General features: G+C 38.8%; 1 protein-coding gene and 1 long non-coding RNA gene across 2 annotated transcripts; both read right to left on the bottom strand.

Moving 5' to 3' along the window:
- Positions 1-366: 366 nt before the first annotated feature.
- On the bottom strand, positions 367-1968 carry LOC135093579 (uncharacterized). Its single transcript, XM_063992957.1, has 2 exons — positions 1878-1968; positions 367-1044 (listed from the first exon to the last, which is right to left on the bottom strand). Exons 1-2 carry the CDS (start codon positions 1890-1892, stop codon positions 745-747), a joined length of 315 nt encoding a protein of 104 aa, XP_063849027.1. The 5' UTR covers positions 1893-1968; the 3' UTR covers positions 367-744.
- A 12220-nt stretch (positions 1969-14188) lies between these two features.
- Positions 14189-25437, bottom strand: LOC135093489 (uncharacterized). Its single transcript, XR_010263397.1, has 3 exons — positions 25281-25437; positions 25035-25178; positions 14189-14431 (listed from the first exon to the last, which is right to left on the bottom strand). It is a non-coding gene; the product is annotated as an uncharacterized LOC135093489 (long non-coding RNA).
- Positions 25438-25793: the final 356 nt, after the last annotated feature.

The following is a 25793-nucleotide window of genomic DNA, read 5'->3' as shown; positions in this document are numbered from 1 at the left end:
TGCTTTTGGTATACTTACAGTTAAATTTAGAGTAGTCAGATCAACCATTACATCAAAGCCTGAAGATGTGAGCAAATTTATCTTTGCATCTGTTGTACTGCATAATTATTTGAGAGAGAACTGCAAAGCATCAGAGCTGAACGGTGAATTGCCACAAGGTATATTTCAGGAACTTCAGGAAGTAGGCAGAGGACACTCAAATGAAGGAAAGGTGGTACGAGAAACACTTAAAAATTACTTTGTAACAATTGGTAAAATACCTGGCCAGGAGAGACATGCCCTGCTGCACTAGTGTACCTCTGTAAATATACAATGCGTGAATTGATTGGATTGTGGACTGCAAAGAGGATTGAAATAAAAAAATAATGTATGTGGTTCATTTATGCCTCCTAACCTCATTACCACTCAACATGTAAGGCACAGTAAAATGCTCATAAAATTTTCTGGAAACAACTTATAATTTGGATGTTATATTCATTCACACTATATTCAGTCTTGTTGTGTCTCAGAATATTTTTGCATGTACTCATGTAGCAGTAAAACAACCTTGGAGTCAAATTCCATTTTTAAACTATCAGAGATGGGAAATTAATTTAGAAATGACTCCACACTTGAAATTACAAAGTCATTTTTCCAGATTTCTTTTCTAGTTTATTCTGAATAAATGCATCCATAACATTTCTCACTTTACAGTTTGCACTATTTTTTTCTGATGTATCATCTCTGTCTGCCAACCTTCTCTTTTTACACAGAAGTACTTGGTGTGGAAGTTCCCAAAGCTTTAAATGGGTGTGATACAATATGCAAAACATCCTGGGGTACTGGGGTGTACGATATCCTGGGGTGGTGGGGGTGTGTGCAACATCGTGGGGTGACTGGGTGTGTGTGCTTTCCTGGGGTTCTGGTGAGTACACAAAAGCCTGGAGTTTTGCTGTGTCCACAGGACCCTGGGGTGATGGGCTCTGACTTTCTGGAGAAGTACAGTGTGCATCTATGGACAATGAGGTACTTGCAGCAGATGATGGACGAGATATGCCAATGGATCTGGGTGAGTACAATGGGGAGAAGTCTAACTGCACTAAGTCCTCCAATGTACCCTCATACATTACATCCTTTCGTGGGGGCAATTACAAGCTGGACTGAAACGAGTGGTTGTCATAGACACCACGCTGTCATCGTGCGTGACAGCGTCATCGAGCTAGGAGGAGGAGGTTTTGATGAAAGGAAGGAAAAAGAGGAAGAGGACGAACATACATGCATATACAAACAAACAAACAAATATCCAAAAATACAACTGAAAAAAAATGAAAAAAATGAAAAGTAAAATTCGATATATTCTGACACATACACACACACACACACATAACGAACAAACAAACAACAACACAAGAAAATAGACGAATTTCTTTTTTTCTTTTCTTTTAACGAACACGCGATTTCACCCATCCCTCCGCCCTCCACGTGCCCCCTCCTCACTCCCTCTCTCACACACACGCCCGCACACGCAAACAATTCCACAAATAGAAATATAAACAATAAAAATTTCATTCAAGGTCGGGAAAATAAAATAAGGAGGCATTTTGAGCCATATTTCCCTTTTAATATTTTCTCGTCCCCTCATCCCTTAGGGCTCAAGATGGCTAACCACACCAGCCCCTTACTGGCGGGCAGGTGTGTGTGTGTTGTAAATCCCTAAATAAAGTATAGTAATTAATAATGGCGGGGCATCACCCATCCCTTGATCTTTTTCGGCCATAAGACCCCCGCCACACGCCGTCATATATCAGCCAATTTTCCCTATTTACACCTCCCCCCGCTGCCATCCTCGTGTCTGTTAATAGCCAAATGATATGAGTGTAGAATAGTGGTCATGTTACCTTCTCAGGAGCCATGGTGTCGCCGATAATGATGGATAATTGTGGCTACCTCTCTTACTCCCTACGACGCAATTTAGTAAACAAGCTTACCTGCTTTGGACGCTCGCCCCTAGGGAGGAGTTAATCTTGGTCTTGATGGTACATGTGGGTCAGGATCACTCCTAAGCCAGGCCTTTGTATCGGCAACTCTTGTAGAAGGGAAACAAAGAGAAACGAACAGCATCCTCTACACTAATTGTTCTTACATCTGGCACGCCACATTCTCCCCAGAAACTCTTTCACCGCCTCAATCATCCTTTCTTTCGCCTCTCTACGCAGTCCTAGCAAGAACACTATCCACCCCTTTCCTGTCTTCTCCACACTTTCCTTCCTACCATGCCCTAACTCAGTCAGTATCACTTGCATCATCTCATTCCTGTCTCTGGCATAATTCACACATTCCAACACCACATGTTCCACCGTCTCATCCTCTCCCATGTCACACATCTGGCACACTTTGCTGCTGGACTCAGACCATCTGTAATTCCTTGCATTCACATCCATACACTGTGCCAGGCTTCCATCATACCACCTTTAATACCTCGGGGCCCCTTTCTCCTTGTACCATTCCAGGGTCTTCTTTCTTTCCATCTCATTTTTCCATTCATTCAGTCCCACACATTTCACTTTTTTGTCTATCTCATTCTTCCATTTTCTCACATCCCATTCAGCTCCCCCTCTGCCTCCTCTTGTTACCACCCATTCACGCTCATTTTGATTCCTCCTAACCATTGTCATCGCCCACACAACTTGAAATCCACTCCTGTTTGTCATTATCATCCACCTCTTCCTCCATTTGCTTCCACTTTCATTCCACAGGTACACCTTCCTTGCTATTCTTGCGTCATCCATTCTCTAAAGCCTAATCTTGTACCTAAGTGTGGCTTTTGTGAGTCCATACTAAAAAACCACACTCTCAGGGTCTTGATCTTGATGGTACAGGTGGCAATAGGATAGCTCCTAAGCCAGGCCTTTTGATCGGCAACTCCTGTAGAAGGGGGGTAAAAAAGAGAAACGAACAGAATCCTCTATCCTAACTGTTCATACATCTGGCACGCCACATTCTCTCCAGAAACTCTTTCACCGCCTCAATCATCCTTTCATTCGCCTCTCTACACAGTCCCAGCAACAACACCATCCATTCTTTTCCTGTCTTCTTCACCCTTTCATTCCCATCATGCCCTAACTCAGTCAGTATCACTTGCATCATCTCATTCCTGTCTCTGGCATACTTCACACACTCCAGCACCATATGTTCCACCGTCTCATCCTCTCCCATGTCACACATCTGGCACACTTTGCTGCTGGACTCAGACCACCTGTAACTCCTTGCATTCACATCCATACACTGTGCCCTCGCTCGGAAGAGAAGATCACCACCCAGGCTTCCATCATAGGGATCTTGATCTTGATCTTGATGGTACAGGTGGCACAGGATCACTCCTGAGCCAGGCCTTTGGATCGGCAACTCCTGTAGAAAGGGAAAAAAAAAAGAGAAACGAACAGCATCCTCTATCCTAATTGTTCATATACCTGGCACGCCACATTCTCTCCAGAAACTCTTTCACCGCCTCAATCATTCTTTCATTCGCCTCTCTACACAGTCCCAGCAACAACACCATCCACTCTTTTCCCGTCTTCTCCAATCTTTCATTCCTATCATGCCCTAACTCAGTCAGTATCACTTGCATCATCTCATTCCTGTCTCTGGCATACTTCACATACTCCAGCACCACATGTTCCACCGTCTCATCCTCTCCCATGTCACACATCTGGCACACTTTGCTGCGGGACTCAGACCACCTGTAACTCCTTGCATTCACATCCATACACTGTGCCCTCGCTCGAAAGAGATCACCGCCCAGGCTTCCATCATACCACCTTTCATACCTCGAGGCCTCTTTCTCCTTGTACCATTCCAGGGTCTTCTTTCTTTCCATCTCATTCTTCCATTCATTCAGTCCCACACACTTCACTTCTTTGTCTATCTCATTCTTCCATTTTCTCACATCCCATTCGGCTCCCACTCTGCCTCCTCTTGTTACCACCCATTTACGCTCATTTTGATTCCTACCAGCCATTCTTATCGCCCACACAACTTGCAATCCATTCCTGTGTCATTCTCATGCAACTCTTCCTCCATTTGCTTCCACTTTCATTCCACAGGTACACATTCCTTGCTATTCTTGCATCATCCATTCTCTCAAGCCTAATCTTGTACCTAAGTGTGGCTTTTGTCAGTCTTTCTCTGAAGGTGCTCCATCCCATGTCACCTCTCAAGGCTTCAACTGCTGTGCACCTCGGTGCACTCAGTGCCATCCTTGCTACTCTATTCTGGCCCACTTCTAACTTATCAATTTCACTTTCATTCCATGCAATCACATCCATACCATACATTATACATGGCACAGCCACACTCTTCCACACTTCTCTCAACACATCATACTTACTTGCTCTCATCCTTACCGCGCTTCCCAATCAACCTACCCACTGGTTTACCATACTTATCTTTTCATTCTTTGCCTCTGCACACCCACTAGGACTCATCCACATCCCTAAGTATTTGTATTCTTGCACCTGTCTCAACTCATTCTCTCCAAGTCTCCATACCACATTACTTTCATCCTCTGACCTATTCACAATCATTACTTTGCTTTTCTCACTGCTAAACCTTACTCCAAAGTCTTTACCATAGCCATCCACTACATCCAACAAACTTTGAAGCTCATCTGCCGATTCACTCATAACAACTACATCATCTGCATAAAGGAGCACACATACTTTATCATTCCCCACACTTACCCCTACATTCATTCTTCTCATCCTGGCTGCTAGCTCCTCTGTATACGGGCTAAAAAGGGTTGGTGACAATATACAGCCCTGCCTAACTCCTCTCTCACTCTTCACCCAGTCTGTTTCTATGTCTCCTAGCCTGTATCTAGCTCTTGTGTCCACATACATACTTTGCAATATGTTAACTATCTTTGCACTCAATCCAATCTTTTCTAAGACTCTACCTAACATTTCTCTGTTCACTCTATCATAAGCTTTCTCTATATCCAAAAAACCTAGGTACAATTTACCCCCATCCTTCTTTTTCTTCTCAATCATTTCATTTACCACAAACATATTGTCCTCAGCTCTCCTGTCCCTACGAAAACCATTCTGTTCTTCACCCAGCACTCCAGCTCTCTCAATCCATTTACACAGTCTCTCATTCAACACTGCACTGAAAACTTTACCTATTGAATTCACTAATGCAATTGGCCTGTAGTTCTTCAGCTCATTCTTACTCTTAAATCCTTCCTTATGCAACAGACACACTCGGCTCTCATTCCACTTTCTTGGCACTCTCTCTTCATCCCACACTCGGTTGAATAACTCAGTCATTCTGCCTATCACTACCTCCCCACCATTCTTGTAGAACTCATAGGGTATATCATCTGGACCTGCTGCCTTGCCATTCTTCTACCTTCTCACACACCTCTCCACTTCATCCCTACTGATTCTTTCATCCAGTTCATCTGCATTCTTCCTTTCCAGTGTTACACATTCTTCTCTCACACTAAACATCTCACCTACCCCACCTACTTCTTCCTAGAACCCTTTGATTGCCTCCCTGATTCCATCCTTCTCTGTTATAACTACACCCTCCACTTTTAGACTCTCCACACCAACACTGCCTGACATATTCTCACCTCTCATGAACTTGTACCATTCACGGCCACCTTCCATACCTTTCTCCCTTAAAGATTGAATCATGCTCCTTTCACTCTTCACTTTAGCATTCATTATCATTCGTCTTGTCAACCGCTGCTGCTTCACATACGCTGCCCATGCATTCTGATACTCATTCTCTGCCTCATCGCTTTCATGCCTCTTTTTCCTCAGCCATCTACACTGTCTACTCATTCTCTTTCGCTCCTTCCTAGCCGCTCTGATTTCATCATTCCACCATGGTTTACATACATTCTTTCTTCTACCTACTCTCACAAACCCTATCTGGTTCTCAGCAGCACCCCTCACGTCCTCAACCAGTTTCTCATTCAGATGCTCCACGTCATGCACACTTTCGTCGTCAGATCAACCTGAAAGTTCTCCCACTCTACATCTCTCAGTCTCCACTTCTTTCTCTTACTTGCCACTTTCACTTCATTCCCACCCTGCATCACGCACTCCAGAACCAGCATGTTGTGATCGGAAAACCAGCATGTTGTGATCGGACACAGCTGAACAGAGTCTTGAACTTGATCTTGACTGTTTTCCTCGTTTACATGATAAATTATTTAATGAATAAATATCGTGCTTTTAAAAGAATGGGGAAATTCAATAATGATATGTTTATATTAATGTAATGCAAACAAAAGACTTTATAAATATAAATGAGCGTGGCAGGCATTAAAATGCAGTGTATTATGCATCTGATAGGGTTAGGTAGGGCAAGTATCCTTAAGGAATATGGCAGCTTGGTAAAGTTACGTTAAACACACACACACACACACACATACACACACACACACACATCTAAGTGGGTAGTTTGATGGGTATGTGGGTTGTTTGGTGTGTGGATGCGTGCCTTATCAGGTATACAGGACGAAAAATAAGGATACTGTAGGTCCATTAAAGGCAGCAGATGGGGAGCTGGTTAGTTTTGGGGAGGAGATTAGTAAACTTCTGAATTATTATTTTTTAACTGTCTTCACTCAGGAAAACATGCAGGATATGCCAGATAGTGAACAGGTGTTTAGAGCAGATGAGTATGAGAAGCTGACGGATATTTCCATAACTAGGGAGATAGTGGAGCAGGAGATAGATAGGCTAAAAAAGTTCAAGTCACCAGGACCTGATGAAATATATCCCAGAGTACTGAAGGAATGTAAAAAGATTATTAGTGAGCCGTTAGTTTCTGTCTTTAGGAAATCACTGGAGTCGGGTGAGGTACCAGTAATGTGGAGGCAGGCTAATGTAGTACCCATCTTTAAGAAAGGGGATAAAACTTTAGCGTCTAATTATAGACCTGTCAGCTTAACTTCAGTTGTAGGTAAAATGTTAGAGTCAATAATAGCCAGGAACATTAGGGAACATTTAGACAAACATAGCTTGATAAATCAGTCACAGCATGGCTTCACGAAGGGGAAGTCTTGCCTGACAAACTTGTTAAGTTTTTACAGTAAGGTGTACGAGGCAGTAGATAATGGTGATAGTTATGATATCTTATATCTGGACTTTAGTAAAGCATTCGACAAGGTGCCCCATCAAAGGCTCCTGAGAAAGGTTAGGGCGCACGGGATAGATGGGAAGGTGTTAGGTTGGATAGGGTCATGGCTTGGTAACAGGCGACAGAGAGTGCTAATAAACGGCTCGAAATCCGAGTGGGGTCATGTCATTAGTGGGGTGCCACAGGGATCAGCATTAGGGCCATTATTATTTCTTTTATATATCAATGACTTGGATAGTGGAATTAGTAGCGATGTTAGTAAATTTGCGGATGACACAAAGATAGGTAGATTAATTAGGTCAGAAGCGGATGCCATCGCCTTGCAGACAGACTTAGATAGAATGAATGAATGGACGGATAGATGGCAAATGCAATTTAATATCAATAAATGCAAAGTGCTTAGCGTAGGTAGAGGAAACCCACACAATAGGTACACATTAAACACCCAAACTCTGGTAGGTACAGGGTACGAGAAAGATTTAGGAGTTATAGTTAGCTCTGAACTCCGTCTAGGGAAACAATGCATAGAAGCCAGAAACAAGGCAAATAGGGTACTAGGATTCATTTTTAGGAGTGTTAAAAGTAGAAGGCCGGAAGTAATATTAAAGTTATACTTGGCGCTGGTCAGACCTCATCTAGACTACGCTGTGCAGTTCTGGTCCCCACATTACAGGAAAGATATAGGTCTATTAGAATCTGTACAGAGGAGAATGACTAAAAGGATACAGGGGATGAGGAGTATTCCTTACGAAGCGAGGTTGAAGCGGTTAAATTTACATTCTCTAGAGAGACGTAGGTTAAGAGGGGACCTGATAGAAGTCTTTAAGTGGTATAAGGGTTATAACAAGGGGGATGTAAGCAAAATTCTTAGGATCAGCAACCAGGGTAGAACAAGAAATAACGGGTTCAAGCTTGAAAAATTTAGGTTTAGGAAGGAGATAGGAAAAAATTGGTTCTCAAATAGAGTGGTAGATGAGTGGAACGGACTCAGTAATCATGTAGTTAGTGCTAGGACACTAGAGAGCTTTAAGAGAAGATTAGACAAGTTTATGGATGGGGATAACAGATGGAAATAGGTAGGAGTGTTTCATACAGGGACTGCCACGTGTAAGCCTGGTCGCTTCTTGCAGCTTCCCTTATTTCTTATATTCTTATGTTCTTATGTGGTTAGGTGTGTGGATAGGTGGTTGAAAATAAAATAGTTGTCGTTTTATATAATTTTAATTTGTAGCAAGAAATTCAACATATAAATAAATAAATTATTTAATTAACAAACAAAATTGAACAACTACTTTTAATTGAATAACAGAAATAATAATAATAATAATAACAATAATAATAACTACTACTACTACTACTAGTAGTAGTAGTACTAGTTGTCGTTAGTAGTACGGAGTTGTCGTAGTTGTCGTTTTATATAATATTAATTTGTAGCAAGAAATTCAACATATAAATAAATAAATTATTTAATTAACAAACAAAATTGAACAACTACTTTTAATTGAATAACAGAAATAATAATAATAATAATAACAATAATAATAACTACTACTACTACTACTAGTAGTAGTAGTACTACTACTACTACTACTACTGGCAAAAACCATAACTAACTAAATACTAATAGCATTTAATTTAAGAACAACAACAACAGCAACAACAACAGCAACAACAACATTTGTCATTTTACACAGCTATAAAAATAATAATATATAATCGAAAATAATATTCTCTCTCTCTCTCTCTCTCTCTCTCTCTCTCTCTCTCTCTCTCTCTCTCTCTCTCTCTCTCTCTCTCTCTCTCTCTCTCTCTCTCTCTCTCTCCGAAATTTAGCTGGAATACCAGGGCTCCCCATTAAAGAGAAAACGGAGACCAGGCCCCAAGTGAAGGTCAAGATGGTGAAATCCATTCTCTATGGCTTGTAGAAGCAGGGGATCCTCTTCTATATAAAACAGCTCCATCTCCACCTCTTCTCCTGAAGAAGAGGAGGAGGAGGAGGCTCCTAAATAATGTTAATGATTACATACATATTTTAAACAGTACATAAATGTTGTAATTCGTGTGTATCTGTCATCAATACTCGTTTGAAACTGTTAAGGCGAAACCGGCTCCAAGACTCGGAACCGGTTCCCACCCAGCCCTACCGCAGTCCAGACCACCGCCACCAGCGCCAGGGACGCCGCAACCAATGCCCCAGACTGACACCAGGAAGCTCCACCAGAGGATTGCTACCAGTGGGTGGACGATCTCTTCCAAGAGATAATGACCAGCCCGTATAACATCAATGTTGGCGAGCGTGAGCCTTCCCCTCAAGAGAACCACTGACTAAGCCCATACTAAAACCCAGCTGTGACCTTACTGAACGTTTCCCTTTGTGTCTCATAACACAAGGGGGACAGTCACAGCCTGCCCTCTAAAGACAACTCTCTTCCTCCACACAAAACTACAAGCACCTAATAACACACACACACCCTTCAACTAAAATTTCAAAATTATAATGGCGACTCCTACACCAGCCTCGGAGTTCCTATCGGGGGAGGGGACCACAAATGTCCTCAGATCAGACCGTCCTTCTGACAACGACCCTAAGTGTCTTGACGCCCCCCTCAACTTTTCTTCATTAAATTCTGCAACAATCAATCTGTAGAACACCACCTCTCCTCTTCTAAATCTCATCTTCTTTTCCTCACTGAAACTCAGGTGTCTAAGGCAACTGACAGTAGCCCCTTTAATGTTCTCTCATACTTTCTCTATCCTCATTTTCGATCCAAAGCTGGATGTTGCGTTTATGTGCGCAACGGCTTAACCTGCTCTCGTGCCCACGCTCTTGAATCTTCCGAGTTTTCCGCTATCTAGCTACGACTACAGAGTCACTCTCAAACTAAATTTATCTGGGCTATATACCTCTCACCTAACTCCTCTGACTATAAGAAATTCTTTGACTTTTCAACTTCAAAAGTGAAGCAAATTTTGACTCTCGTCCCTTTTGCAGAGATCTCCATTCTTGGAGACTTCAATATTTACCACCAGCTTTGGCTTTCCTCTCCCTTCACTGACCATCCAGGTGAACTAGCCTTCAACTTTGCTATCCTCCACGACCTAGAGCAATTGGTGCAACACCCTACTTATATTCCTGACCGTCTTGGAGATACACCCAACATTCTTGACCTGACCTTTTCTGACCTCTAATCCTTCTGCTTATTCTGTTACCCTCTCTTCTCCGCTGGGCTCCTCCGATCACAATCTCATATCTGTATCTTGTCCTATCGCTCCAGTCCAGCCTCAGAATCCCCCTAAGCGAAGGTGCCTCTGGCGTTTTGCCTGTGTTTTGCTTCTTCCTTTTTCGTGCCTGTATTTCAACCAGATGGCACTACTGCTATGACATCTATTTCTAAAGTTGAACTCTCCACTCAAACCTTTGCTAAAAACTCTACCTTGGACGATTCTGGGATTGTTCCTCCCTCTCCTCAACCCTCTGACTACTTCATGCTACCTATTAAAACTCTTCGCAATGATGTTTTCCATGCCCTCGCTGGTCTAAACCCTCGGAAGACTTATGGACTTGATGGGGTCCCTCCTATTGTTCTCCGAAACTGTGCCTCCGTGCTTGCACCTTGCCTAGTCAAACTCTTTCAGCTTTGTCTATCAACATCTAGCTTTCCTTCTTGCTGAAAGTTTGCCTACATTCAGCCTGTTCCTAAAAAGGGTGACCGTTCTAATCCGTCAAACTACCGTCCTATTGCTTTAATTTTCTGCCTATCTAAAGTTTTTGAATCAATCCTCAACAGAAAGATTCTTAAACATCTATCACTTCACAAACTTCTATCTGGTCGCCAGCATGGGTTTCGTCAAGGCTGCTCTACTGGTGATCTTCTGGCTTTCCTTAGTGGGTCTTGGTCATCGTCTTTTAGAGCTTTTGGTGAAACTTTTGCTGTTGCCTTGGATATATCAAAAGCTTTTGATAGAGTCTGGCACAAAGCTTTGATTTCCAAACTACCTTCCTACAGCTTCTGTCATTCTCTCTGTAACTTCATCTCAAGTTTCCTTTCTGACCGTTTTATTGCTGCTGTGGTAGACTGTGGTCACTGTTCTTTTCTAAATCTATTAACAGTGGTGTTCTTTAGGGTTCTGTCCCACTCTCTTCTTATTATCCATCAATGACCTTTTAAAGTAAACTTCTTGTCCTATCCACTCCTACGCGGATGATACCATCCTGCACTTTTCCACGTCTTTTCATAGACGTCCAACACTTCAGGAAGTAAACATTTTATGCAGGGAAGCCACAGAACGCTTGACTTCAGATCTTTCTAAAATTTCTGATTGGGACAGAGCAAACTTGGTACAGTAAAATCCCTCTTATCCGGTATCAACGGGACCGCCGACATGCCGGATACTTGAATATTGCCGGATACTTGAATAGAAGTGAAATTATGTCCACAATCACCACCCTACACTCACGCATCTTACCATGACAAAGATCAGCTGATCTTAATCAGCAGCTGATCTGATCAGCTGCTTAAGTGTAAGCACAACACGCTTCCTCTTTTCTGCAACTGCATGATGAAGGCATCAGGCGATAAACAGTGCACACGTGGGACTGAGTCACTGAGTAAACACAATGCAGTGGGCCGCGGGTGGCGCGAAGCAGTGCGCTCTGGTGGCGAGGGGACAAAGTATGCCTCGTGTGGGAATTTCAATAGATTTTATGAGTACACATTGATTTTTTATTGATTTTAAGGCTCGGGGAAAAATGTGCCGGATACTTGAAGCTGCCGGATACTCGAATGCTGGATGAGAGGGATTTTACTGTATTTTTCAATGCCTCAAAAACTCAATTCCTCCATCTATCAACCCAACACAACCTTCCAGACAACTATCCCCTCTTCTTCAGTGACACTCAACTGTCCCCCTCTTCTACACTGAACATCCTCGGTCTGTCCTTTACTTATAATCTGAACTGGGAACTTCGCATCTCATCTCTAGCTAAAACAGCTTCTATGAAGTTAGTTGTTCTGAGACGTCTCCGCCAGTTTTTCTCACCCCCCAGCTGCTAACTCTTTATAAGGGCCTTATCTGTTCATGTATGGAGTATGTTTCACATGTCTGGGGGGTTCCTGTCATACCGCTCTTTTAGACATGGTTGAATCAAAAGCTTTTCGTCCCATCAACTCCTCTCCTTTAACTGACTGTCTTCAGCCTCTCTCTCATCGCCGCAATGTTGCATCTCTAGCTGTCTTCTACCGCTATTCTCATGATAACTGCTCTTCTGATCTTGCTAACTCATTGCCTCCCCTCCTCCCGCGGCCTCACTGCACAAGACTTATTATTATTATTATTATTTTTATTATTATCATTATTATTATTATTTTATTTCACCATCAGGCATATCACACAGCAATGCAGAACAGAGAAAAACTTTAGAGCTAAAGATAAAAAAAAAAAAAACTCCCTTACAACTGCTATATTGCAGAGCTAGGTCAAAGAGCAGCTTCAGCCACTCTCGGTAGATGGGCCCTCCAACATGCACACAGCTGTTCCTGACGAAGATAATGATGTAATTATCTTGTTTGTCCACCCCACCTATTATACTGAAAGCAGCGTGTCTGTTTATGCTGCCAAGACACCGCAGGTCATGCCCAGTGAAGGTCAACGAAGAACTGGTCCATCTTGGCACTCAGAGTAGCCTTTTAACGGATTTCATTATCGTACACTTTCAGCTTATTAACTGTGGCTACTCGGTAGCTAGACCACAACGAGTTCTAGTACAAGGAGTAGCAGTGGTTCCTGAATAACTCCACCTTCACTTCCTAGCTATAGAGAAAAAAAATTTCTGATCAGTGTGTTGCCCACCACTGTCTGGTCCGCTTCTTGATGTCCTCATCATCAGTCAAGTCCATGGTCAAGTACGTGCCCAAGATACTTGAAGGTGTCGACAGACTGAGGTCCTGCACCGCCTCTGTTGTCGGTGCCAGCAACACCATGTCACTTGTCAAGTATGTGACAACCAACACCTGTGTCCTTGAGGGCGGCAGTGAGTTGATCTGCATACACATTGTACAGGTAGGGAGGTAAGATTGCCCCCTGCTGAACACCACTGGCTGTCTTAAAGGAGGGGGAGAAGGAATTGTCCCACTTCACAATTGAATTTTGATTGGTGTTCCAGAACATTGTTAAGTTGATGAGATGATCTGCGGCACGTCTTATGAGCAATTTATTGAAAAGCTTACAGTAGTTCACTCTGTCAAAAGTTTTACTGGCATCCAGAAAGAAGAGGCAGACAAATGAGCCCTCGCCTCCTCTTGTAGCTAAACTGGTTGTCTAGTATGTGTAGACATGTCGTCAGTATGTTTAAAAATGATAGTCTTAAGTATCCTGGACAGTACAGTCGCTATTGCTATTGGTATGTAATTGCCAGAGTTAGCTGGATTCTAGACCCTGCTCTGGTAGAATCAGTTGCAATCGCCTGAAATCTATGTCAGAGATTTCATGTTTACGTAATGGTTCTGTGGTTGTTCGGTAATGGAAATCTTGTGGTGCTGTCTAAGTGATTATGATATACATCAACCTGACTGCCTAGATGGATCATTCCACGTATGGAAACAGGATTGTTGTGTGGTCTTCCTTCAAAACTGGCCAAATCTCCTAAGCTTAAGTTTGTAAACGTGACACCTCTATGGTTCTTTCTCTGTGTACGTTACAAATATTTTGTGGAGTTCTCCAGTCTATCTCAAGAAATGCATTAGGCTTCAGGTTGTGCTGAAAAAAAATGTAAGTACGTAATTATTTAGTCTACCGCATTAGAACCGATGCGGCCAATATTTACGTTGCGTACAGCATTGTCATATATACGTGCCATCTATCATAATAAGTGAGACAATTTCCTTAAATGAATTGACTCTTCAATCCATAATACTTGGCCATTTAATTTTATTGCCCATCTTCCCATTTCATAATTTCTTGTCTTAATCTATCCTACATCCTATGGTGCGACGTCTTTAAAAAAGAAAAATCAAACAAAGATTTGTGATGAAATGTTTTATTTAATCATGGTCTTCTGTTAAATGGACTTAACCGGAACCTTAGCATGTGTATAGGTTCAGATTATCATGGCAAGCATTAATTACAAACACTGTTGGATGTTTTCTATCAAGAATACAACGGAAGAGAAAATCAGATTGGAGAAGAGCACATAGAAGGCAGTCTGTAGGTGGTCCAGGCTAAGGGGAACCATGGTTGTCTTAACACCATCAGCCTCGTTTCTGGTCTTCTCATCCATTCTATCGTCATGTTTATTGTTCTTGCAGGGGGAACGAAAATGTCATTAAAACTGGTCCTTAAATAGCTTCATAATATTTAACTTTGCGGTTTTATTTCTAATATATTACAATTTGTATTAAAACTGGATTTTACTCTTGTCCCCCTTAACACTGCGTCTGTTGAGCTGAACTCCCGCTTGGACCTGGCTCACGAATCCTATGCTAAGATGACGAGATAACCATAATAACAACTGGACCTAAACTTACAAAGCACACGGTGGTGCTACAAAAAAATCTATCAACCAGGATAAGAGTCACTAAACATATTCTGGAGGAGCCAGCATTCAGGTACAAGCAATTATGTCGTGGGACAAAATAGCAATTAAAAAAAAAAAAAAAGACAATACCAACCATCCAAATAATAATAATCCAAGGAAATAATTTTTATAGCCTAGAACGGTCATGAATATAAAAAAAATTACTTTCTTCTTGATTATGTAAACAAAATTTTGTATATACTTTTGGAATCAGTAAAACTTTAGGACAAGAAAATTAAATTAAATTATAAGCTACAAATTGTTAAATTAGTTGTTGATATTTAGAAATGGGGACGAGGTAATATCCCTTGGTTTACAAAGCAACTGGAAAATATTCATATTCCTGGTTTCTCCTGGGCCAGTCACATGAAAAACCCCAATCACAAAGCACTGTAGATTAAGGGAAAATATGCCAGTACTGATAATATTATAAATTCTGAGAGAAATTCTTTGTTAATATTTAGATTAAAAAATTATTAATAGACAGTGATAAAATCCAGGAGTACGTGGGACCATTAGCAAAAATGTTCAAGAATAATTTATGAATGTAAATGGGCTCTAAACTATTAAGGATGTTGCAAAATTATGTCCTATAGTTAGGCGGAGGATTAGTTCCAGAGATGTACAACGGCTATATAAGCCTGGGAGCGAGATTTCGACGTCAGAGACTGATTGACATCGTTGTTTATAGGTACGTTCGTCAGGGCCCGAAACCCTGGATTGTTTAAAGATTGCTCATATGAAAATAAACTCTTTTTTTTTTTTTTACCCGAATGTTTTACTTATTTCTGTGAGAGACTAATTGATATCGTTGTCTACAGAAAGAAAAAGGATGTAAAATTTTCTTTGCCAGATAGTTATTATTTTTTTTTTCATTTATTTATTTATTTATTTATTTATTTATTTATTTATATTTATTTATTTATTTATTTATTCATTCACTTATTTATTTATTTATTTATTTTATTTTATTTTTTTTGGGGGGGGAGGTGACAAAATTTAGAATGTAAACAGATTAGGGAAATTGTTCTTCGAAAGGTTGGAGTCAAACACCAGTGATACACACACAACTGAATGTAACACCCACACAAATAGGATGTTTTCTAACAAAAATTAAGGTAAACCCCAGAGGCACCAATTGTTGTAGCATATTCATTTAAATTTTATTATTATGAACTGATTAGTCATCATTGCTTTCGGTATAGGAGGTCCCACAACTCCATGGTAACAGAACTAATTTCTAGAAAAACATTGTGAATCAGAAGAGAGAGAAATATTTTGAAAACTATTTGTTATTTAGAAGCTAAAATCAATAAAACTCAATCTGGTTGTCATGGAGTTTTCCAGTGCCTTATAGACCTCCGGCTGAAACGCTGCCATATAAAACAAGAATTATTCATCAGAAACAAAGACTGGTGGCAGCTAATTTAGTATTTCTATATCTATTAACAACAGCTAAATCAAAACTAAATTAAACAATAAACTAAATCAAAGCAAAAGTAATTCAATATTAACTTTAAATAAATACCCCAAAATTTAACTGAACCTTTTAATTAAAACAGAAAGAAACATCAATCAGCACCTTAAGCGCCCCCCACCCACGTGACAATTAGATCATCAATAGACTATGGCACCCCCCTGTCTTGTCACTGCCACAGGTGGATATCCTGAAAAGACTTCAAAACCAGGCACTCAGAACACTTCAAGACGCCCCACGATGGATGTAAATCAGCATCGTGACTATAGAAATTCCACTACTCATTATCAAGGACCTATTACACATTCAACATAGCTTTTCTGACCAAAACATTCCACTCATCAAAAAAAGCACACCTCCTACAAAGATCGCAGGAGAACTTGCTACATAACGACGACCTCTTCTCCCGGAAAACTGGAGTAGCAGCAAAAGGCATAATTGCACGAAGCATCTTTCTACACCTCATACTACACCAACCACTTTCAAATTACACAAAATCCATACCATGGCAGAATCCACTGACAAAAGCCTCCATCATGTGCTTACCGAAAAGAATATATATATATATATATATATATATATATATATATATATATATATATATATATATATATATATATATATATATATATATATATATATATATATATATATATATATATATATATATATATATATATATATATATATATATATATATATATATATATATATATATATATATATATATATATATATATATATATTAAATATACAAATATACATATTAAATATATATATATTAAATATATATATATTTATATATTATATATATATATATATATATATATATATATATATATATATATATATATATATATATATATATATATATATATATATATATATATATATATATATATATATATATATATATATATATATATATATATATATATACATATATATATATATATATATATATATATATATATATATATATATATATATATATATATATATATATATATATATATATATATTTTTTTTTTTTTTTTTTTTTTTTATGTAGGAAGGGCACTGGCCAAGGGTAACAAAAATCTGATAAAAAAAAAATGCCCCCTGAAGTGCCAGTCCCATAAAAGGGTCAAAGCAGTGGTCAAAAATTGATGAGTGTCTTGAAACCTCCCTCTTGAAGGAATTCAAGTCATAGGAAGGTGGAAATACAGAAGCAGGCAGGGAGTTCCAGAGTTTACCAGAGAAAGGGATGAATGATTGAGAATACTGGTTAATTCTTGTGTTAGAGAGGTGGACAGAATAGGGGTGAGAGAAAGAAGAAAGTCTTGTGCAGCGAGGCCGTGGAAGGAGGGGAGGCATGCAGTTAGCAAGATCAGAAGAGCAGTTAGCATGAAAATAGCGGTAGAAGACAGCTAGATATGCAACATTGCGGCGGTGAGAGAGAGGCTGAAGACAGTCAGTTAGAGGAGAGGAGTTGATGAGACGAAAAGCTTTTGATTCCACCCTGTCTAGAAGAGCAGTATGAGTGGAACACCCCCAGACATGTGAAGCATACTCCATACATGGACGGATAAGGTCCTTGTACAGAGTTAGCAGCTGGGGGGGGGGGTGAGAAAAACTGGCGGAGACGTCTCAGAACACTTAACTTCATAGATGCTGTTTTAGCTAGAGATGAGATGTGAAGTTTCCAGTTCAGATTATAAGTAAAGGACAGACCGAGGATGTTCAGTGTAGAAGAGGGGGAGAGTTGAGAGTCATTGAAGAAGAGGGGATAGTTGTCTGGACGGTTGTGTCGAGTTGATAGATGGAGGAATTGAGTTTTTGAGGCATTGAACAATACCAAGTTTGCTCTGCCCCAATCAGAAATTTTAGAAAGATCAGAAGTCAGGCGTTCTGTGGCTTCCCTGCGTGATATGTTTACCTCCTGAAGGGTTGGACGTCTATGAAAAGACGTGGAAAAGTGCAGGGTGGTATCATCAGCGTAGGCGTGGATAGGACAAGAAGTTTGGTTTAGAAGATCATTAATGAATAGTAAGAAGAGAGTGGGTGACAGGACAGAACCCTGAGGAACACCACTGTTAATAGATTTAGGAAAAGAACAGTAACCATCTACCACACCAGCAATAGAACGGTCAGAAAGGAAACTTGAGATGAAGTTACAGAGAGAATGATAGAAACCGTAGGAGGGTAGTTTGGAAATCAAAGCTTTGTGCCAGACTCTATCAAAAGCTTTTGATATGTCCAAGGCAACAGCAAAAGTTTCACCAAAATCTCTAAAAGAGGATGACCAAGACTCAGTAAGGAAAGCCAGAAGATCACCAGTAGAGCGGCCCTGACGGAACCCATACTGGCGATCAGATAGAAGGTTGTGAAGTGATAGATGTTTAAGAATCTTCCAGTTGAGGATAGATTCAAAAACTTTTGATAGGCAGGAAATTAAAGCAATAGGACGGTAGTTTGAGGGATTAGAACGGTCACCCTTTTTAGGAACAGGTTGAATGTAGGCAAACTTCCAGCAAGAAGGAAAGGTAGATGTTGACAGACAGAGCTGAAAGAGTTTGACTAGGCAAGGTGCAAGCACGGAGGCACAGTTTCGGAGAACAATAGGAGGGACCCACCCCATCAGGTCCATAAGCCTTCCGAGGGTTTAGGCCAGCGAGGGCAAGGAAAACATCATTGCGAAGAATTTTAATACGTGGCATGAAGTAGTCAAAGGGTGGAGGAGAGGGAGGAACAAACCCAGAATCGTCCAAGGTAGAGTTTTAGCAAAGGTTTGAGCAAAGAGTTCAGCTTTAGAAATAGATGTGATAGCAGTGGTGCCATCTGGTTGAAGTAGAGGAGGGAAAGAAGAAGAAGCAAAGTTATTGGAGATATTTTTGGCTAGATGCCAGAAATCACGAGGGGAGTTAGATCTTGAAAGGTTTTGACGTTTTCTGTTAATGAAGGAGTTTTTGGCTAGTTGGAGAACAGACTTGGTATGGTTCCGGGCAGAAATATAAAGTGCATGAGATTCTAGTGATGGAAAGCTTAAGTACTTTTTGTGGGCCACCTATCTATCATGTATAGCACGAGAACAAGCTGTGTTAAACCAAGGTTTAGAAGGTTTAGGACGAGAAAAAGAGTGAGGAATATATGCCTCCATGCCAGACACTATCACCTCTGTTATGCGCTCAGCACACAAAGACGGGTCTCTGACACGGAAGCAGTAGTCATTCCAAGGAAAATCAGCAAAATACCTCCTCAGGTCCCCCCAACTAGCAGAGGCAAAACGCCAGAGGCACCTTCGCCTAGGGGGATCCTGAGGAGGGATTGGGGTGATAGGACAAGATAAAGATATGAGATTGTGATCGGAGGAGCCCAACGGAGAAGAAAGGGTGACAGCATAAGCAGAAGGATTAGAGGTCAGGAAAAGGTCAAGAATGTTGGGCGTATCTCCAAGACGGTCAGGAATACGAGTAGGGTGTTGCACCAATTGCTCTAGGTCATGGAAGATAGCAAAGTTGTAGGCTAGTTCACCAGGATGGTCAGTGAAGGGAGAGGAAAGCCAAAGCTGGTGGTGAACATTGAAGTCTCCAAGAATGGAGATCTCTGGAAAAGGGAAGAGGGTCAGAATGTGCTCCACTTTGGAAGTTAAGTAGTCAAAGAATTTCTTATAGTCAGAGGAGTTAGGTGAGAGGTATACAGCACAGATAAATTTAGTTTGAGAGTGACTCTGTAGTCGTAGCCAGATGGTGGAAAACTCGGAAGATTCAAGAGCATGGGCACGAGAGCAGGTTAAGTCATTGCGCACATAAACGCAGCATCCAGCTTTGGATCGAAAATGAGGATAGAGAAAGTAGGAGGGAACAGAAAAGGGGCTACTGTCAGTTGCCTCAGACACCTGAGTTTCAATGAGGAAAAGAAGATGAGGTTTAGAAGAGGAGAGGTGGTGTTCTACAGATTGAAAATTAGATCTTAGACCGCGAATGTTGCAGAAGTTAATGAAGAAAAAGTTGAGGGGGGGTGTCAAGACACTTAGGGTCGTCGACAGAAAGGCAGACTGACCTGGGGACATTTATGGCCCCCTCCCCAGATGGGGACTCCGAGGCTGGTGTAGGAGTCGCCATGATCATTTTAAAATTTTTGAGTGAAGGATGTGTGTGTTATTAGGTGCTTGTAGTTTTGTGTGGAGGAAGAGAGTTGTCTTTAGAGGGCAGGCTGTGACTGCCCCCTTGTGTTGTGAGACACAAAGGGAAACGTTCAGTGAGGTCACAGCTGGGTTTAATGATAAGTTCACAGCACCCCCTGAACAGTGCTTTAGACCTCACTGGGAGTAATTATCGTTTCGGCAGGTGTCTACTGCCTCCTCCTTTATATATATATATATATATATACTCGTATATATATATATATATATATATATATATATATATATATATATATATATATATATATATATATATATATATATATATATATATATATATATATATATATATATATATATATATATATATATATATATATATATATATATATATATATATATATATATATATATATATATATATATATATATATATATATATATATATATATATATATATATATATATATATATATATATATATATATATATATATATATATATATATATATATATATATATATATATATATATATATATATATATATATATATATATATATATATATATATATATATATATATATATATATATATATATATATATATATATATATATATATATATATATATATATATATATATATATATATATATATATATATATATATATATATATATATATATATATATATATATATATATATATATATATATATATATATATATATATATATATATATATATATATATATATATATATATATATATATATATATATATATATATATATATATATATATATATATATACTCGTATATATATATATTTATTTATTTATTTATTTATTTATATATATATATATATATATATATATATATATATATATATATATATATATATATATATATATATATATATATATATATATATATATATATATATATATATATATATATATATATATATATTCTTTCGCCACCCAGACTTGCCTTCCACACTTCAAGCTGAGCTACTGGCCACTTCCATACCGGTACAACATGCACTAGCATTTCAAAACAACATAACTACCAACATAGATTCTCTGAGCGCAACCATTCACTAGAATGACACCCACCCAAGGACAAGATCACTACCCACATTCACATATAAGCACAAGATCTCCAACTCCACGGAAAAACATCTCACACTAAACTGGTTATCCAGGCACAGTGGCACTCAAGGGAACGAAGAAGCAGACCTAACGGCCCAGAACGCCCTCAGTCTTTTCATCTTCACCACACATTTTCCAAGAAGCGCCTCTTCCATCAAAACAAAATTCAGCATATAATAGTACACAACACCAAACATCACATCAACAGTGCAGGCGTTGCCACCCTCTTAGCAACCTGGTACACACAAACCACAAGGAACACACTATAATTCCCACCCACTCTTACCACTTATTTATTTCATATCATTGCCTGATTTATTCATTATTGTATTGTGTACTGTGTGACCAAGCTATTTCTGAATATGATTCCCGTGCTTGCTGTTAACAATCGAAAATAATATTGGTGCCCTAACTGGACGTGCCCACTGCGTTACTAAGTCTCGAAAAGTTACCCGTTCTTGGGTTTTTTTTTTTCAGACATGAGTGTACTAACATAAATTTTACTTTCGAATCCTCCCTCATACGGTTTCTATCATTCTCTCTGCAGCTTTATCAAAGATTTCCTTTCTGACCATTCTATCGCTGCAACAGTAGATGGTTACTCTTCTCCTTAAACTCCTAACAGTGTAACACAGGGCGCTCCTATCACCTACCCTATTCTTGTTACTCATGAATTGTCTTAGTCGTATTTCTTGTCGTATCCATTCCTATGTTGGTGATTCTACACCGCATTTTCAACGTCATTTGGCAGACGTCCAGCCCACCTGGAATTAAATAGTTCACGCTAAACAACTACATAATACCTAACTTATATTCTTTCAATTATTTCAGAGTGGGGCAGAGCAAACCTAATATCTTTCAATGGCTCAAAACTCAATTCCGTCTTATATCTACTCAGCACAACTTTCTAGGCAACTTCAGTATCCCCTTTTCTCCACTGATACTCAACTGTCAATCTCTTCCACACCGGACATATTTATAGACTGTCCTTTGTTAAAACTTTTAACCCAGAGTGATCACTTCATTTCCTTAAACTAGCAACCTATAAAATTGACTCCCTCCTATTGAATTCTATTTTCAGCCAAAAAGTTCTTAAGCATAATATCTGCTCACAATTTTCTTTCTCATTCTCGCTCTGGACTCTGAAAAGATACAACCACTGGCGATTTTTATGCCTTTCTAACTAAATCTTGGGCCATCTTTTCATATGATTTTCAGTGAAACCTTTGCTGTAACCTTATAAGTACCAAAAGTTCTTGACAGAGTCTAGCACAAATCTTTAAATACTAACCTTTCCTTACACGCTCGGTATCCATGTCTCTCCACCTTTCTCTCACGTTTTGGCAATTCTGTTGTGGGTGCAGTACACGGCAGCTATTTTATTTTATTTATTTATTCTTTTATTGTTTTTGGGTAATAGCACTTATTGTGCTTGAACTTCTTTTGGGGGAATTAGATGGTCGGCCTACTATGTATACGGAAGCTTAGTTTGTTGGCCATTGCCCGTGGTGGTGCCGGCATATTTTTAGAGTGGTGCCTCTGCATACCACACCCCCGGAACACCGAGGTCCCTGATGCAGTCGCCGATGAAAATAAAGTTGACAGGAGATACGTGCTCATTCTTCGGCCACTGGATAACAGTTGAAATGCAGCCATTTCCAGCAGGATTCGAACTCCGTTAACCAAGATCACCACGTCCGAGCGCCTATCCCCAATAAAAGTGGTGTTCCACAGAGTTCTGTCCCATCACCAACAATCTTTCTATTATTCAGCAATTATTTTCTTTGCCTAGCGTCTTGCCCTATTCATTCTTATGCCGATGATTTTACTCTGTATTTCAACGTCATTCATCAGACACCTCACTCAACAGACATTAACCGTTTACAGAGAGAAGCCACTGAACACCTAACTTCTGATTTTTCTTATTCACTGACATGTAGCAATCTCCCTCTTCTAAATTGGACATACTCGTACGTACTTCGATTGTTTCAACCCAGAATTTTATTGATCTTTCCTTGCCAGAATAGCTTCCATGTTCGTCCATGTATGCAGCACTGCTCCTCTTTTACCATACATTGGGAAGTTGAACTAACACAGCTCTCCCAGAAAGGTGAAGTTTAAAACTTTTCGGGTAATCGATTCCCCTCCCCAAGCAGATTCGTGATTTGCCGTGGCTACCTCACTCTCCGCCGCAGTGTTGCGTGTCTGACTATCTTCTACCGTTATTTCAGGACTTTCTAACTACATACCTCCCTCAATTTCCTTGCCACACAAAACTTTATACTTAATCTCATCCATCCATCTTACTAATGGGAGAGTTAACCATTATCTTCTTTTTTCATCCTTCTTACTGGTAAACTCTGGAGCACTTTTTATTTATTATTTATTTATTTATTTATCTATTTATTATTTATTTATTTATTTATTTATTTATTTTATTCTTACTTTTGTGTGTGTGTGTGTGTGTGTTTCTTCCCCCCTATGACTGAACCGTTTCAAAAGAGAAATATTAAGACACCTCAAAATAAATTGGCTTTTCTCGGTTCTCCTATTTTTTTCTTTTAAGAAATGGCATTTGAACAATTTTTTTTTTTTTTTTGCCTTTGTTTAATCTTAAAAGGGACACCTAACTCTGTAAATTATTTGTCTCTGATAAACGGAAAGATCTTTCAGCGAAGTTAGCTTAAGCTGGAGTTCACAAATAGGCATTGATTCAAGGTCTTCTGACTGATCTGCTCTGCCACTACCACTTCAAAGATAAATAAGAAATAAAACTTACAAAGTTTTAAGGTATTTGCTAATTAGTATTCTCTCAAGGATGCATCTGACATTTTTCACGCCTTCATCCCTAAAGACAATCGTGAAGCTTCGCTCATCTTCAAAACAATTGTTAAAAAATTATTTTTAAAAAATCTGAAGTTCACGGGGAAGGGGTGACTGGGATTGGCAGAATACATTCAAAGTATTCATCCCTACCTTTGGAACCATAATAACCATCACTGCTTATGTGAGTTTAATGTACTGACTGTTGTAAATTGGATTGCTAAAAATGTTAAGTGTTTGGCGATATAGTGCCGTCATGGATAACGTCAAGATTAACATGATATTAGGTAACTAATCCCACGAAAAAAATATATATGTATAATAATAATAATAATAATAATAATAATAATAATAATGATAATAATAATAATAATGATAATGAAATAATAATAATAATAATAATAATAATAATAATAATAATAATAATAATAATAATAATGATAATAATAATAATGATAATAATAATGATAATAATAGTAATAATAATAATAGTAATGATAAATGATAATAATAATAATAATAATAATAATAATAATAATAATAATAATAATAATAATGATAATAATAATGATAATAATAGTAATAATAATAATAGTAATGATAAATGATAATAATAATAATAATAATAATAATAATAATAATAATAATAATAATAATAATAATAATAATAATAATGAAATATGTAGACAGAGGTTCAAGGAAACCTCGAGGATAAGCAAAATGAAATAAGATAAAACTAAACATTTCCTTACCTTTCTGAATTTAACATACGATTCCTGCTTCCAGTAGCGCACCAATCCACTCTCAAATATTCTGCTGATCGCTTCATCAAAACGATGTTTTAATGGTGAGTAAGACGGAATTCCAGCAGCTATAGTGTATGTAGCAAAGCATTCCTGAAAAAAAAAATATTTACTTCAAAGATAGACACAAGTCATTAAGGGATAGCCAAGCTCTGTTACTTTCCTCACAACCATTCACTGGTAAACTCACATTACCTTTAACATACGAGTTGCCTTGGTTCCCTCTGCAGGACGAAGCTGAGTATTTATGTTAAATTCCCGAGCGCTGCGATTTTGGACGTAAACGCCTTTGCCTTTGGAGATCTCCTTCATAATCTGTTCCATGTCCTTCACCAGCTGATGTCTTTCGACCAGACCCTTGACAAGTAGCCATATTGCAATTTTTTTTTTTTTAAGTTCATAAAGAACTTTCTATCAGACCCTAAAATGTGAGTAAAAATTTGACATATACTGTGAATTATATTGAGTTAGAAATACACTCTCCTTAAGTTTATAAGTGACTTAAAAGGCGGACTACGTTGCGAGCTGAACATAAGATAGACTTGCGATTTGGGATAGACTGAGAAAAAAAAAACTTAACTAGGATGAAACAAACAAACAAACATTCGATACAGATCAGAAAAGAGGGTTCAGGGAACCTTCATTTGTTCATTTGTCATTGATTCTTAGAGTCATGATAGTGAATTTATGAATGGATACTCACCCTTA

Source organism: Scylla paramamosain, chromosome 43 (assembly GCF_035594125.1).
Source record: "Scylla paramamosain isolate STU-SP2022 chromosome 43, ASM3559412v1, whole genome shotgun sequence".
In the NCBI taxonomy this organism is placed as follows: domain Eukaryota; kingdom Metazoa; phylum Arthropoda; class Malacostraca; order Decapoda; family Portunidae; genus Scylla; species Scylla paramamosain.
Note: the sequence above shows the minus strand (reverse complement) of the source record. Positions and strands in the feature narration are given on the sequence as shown.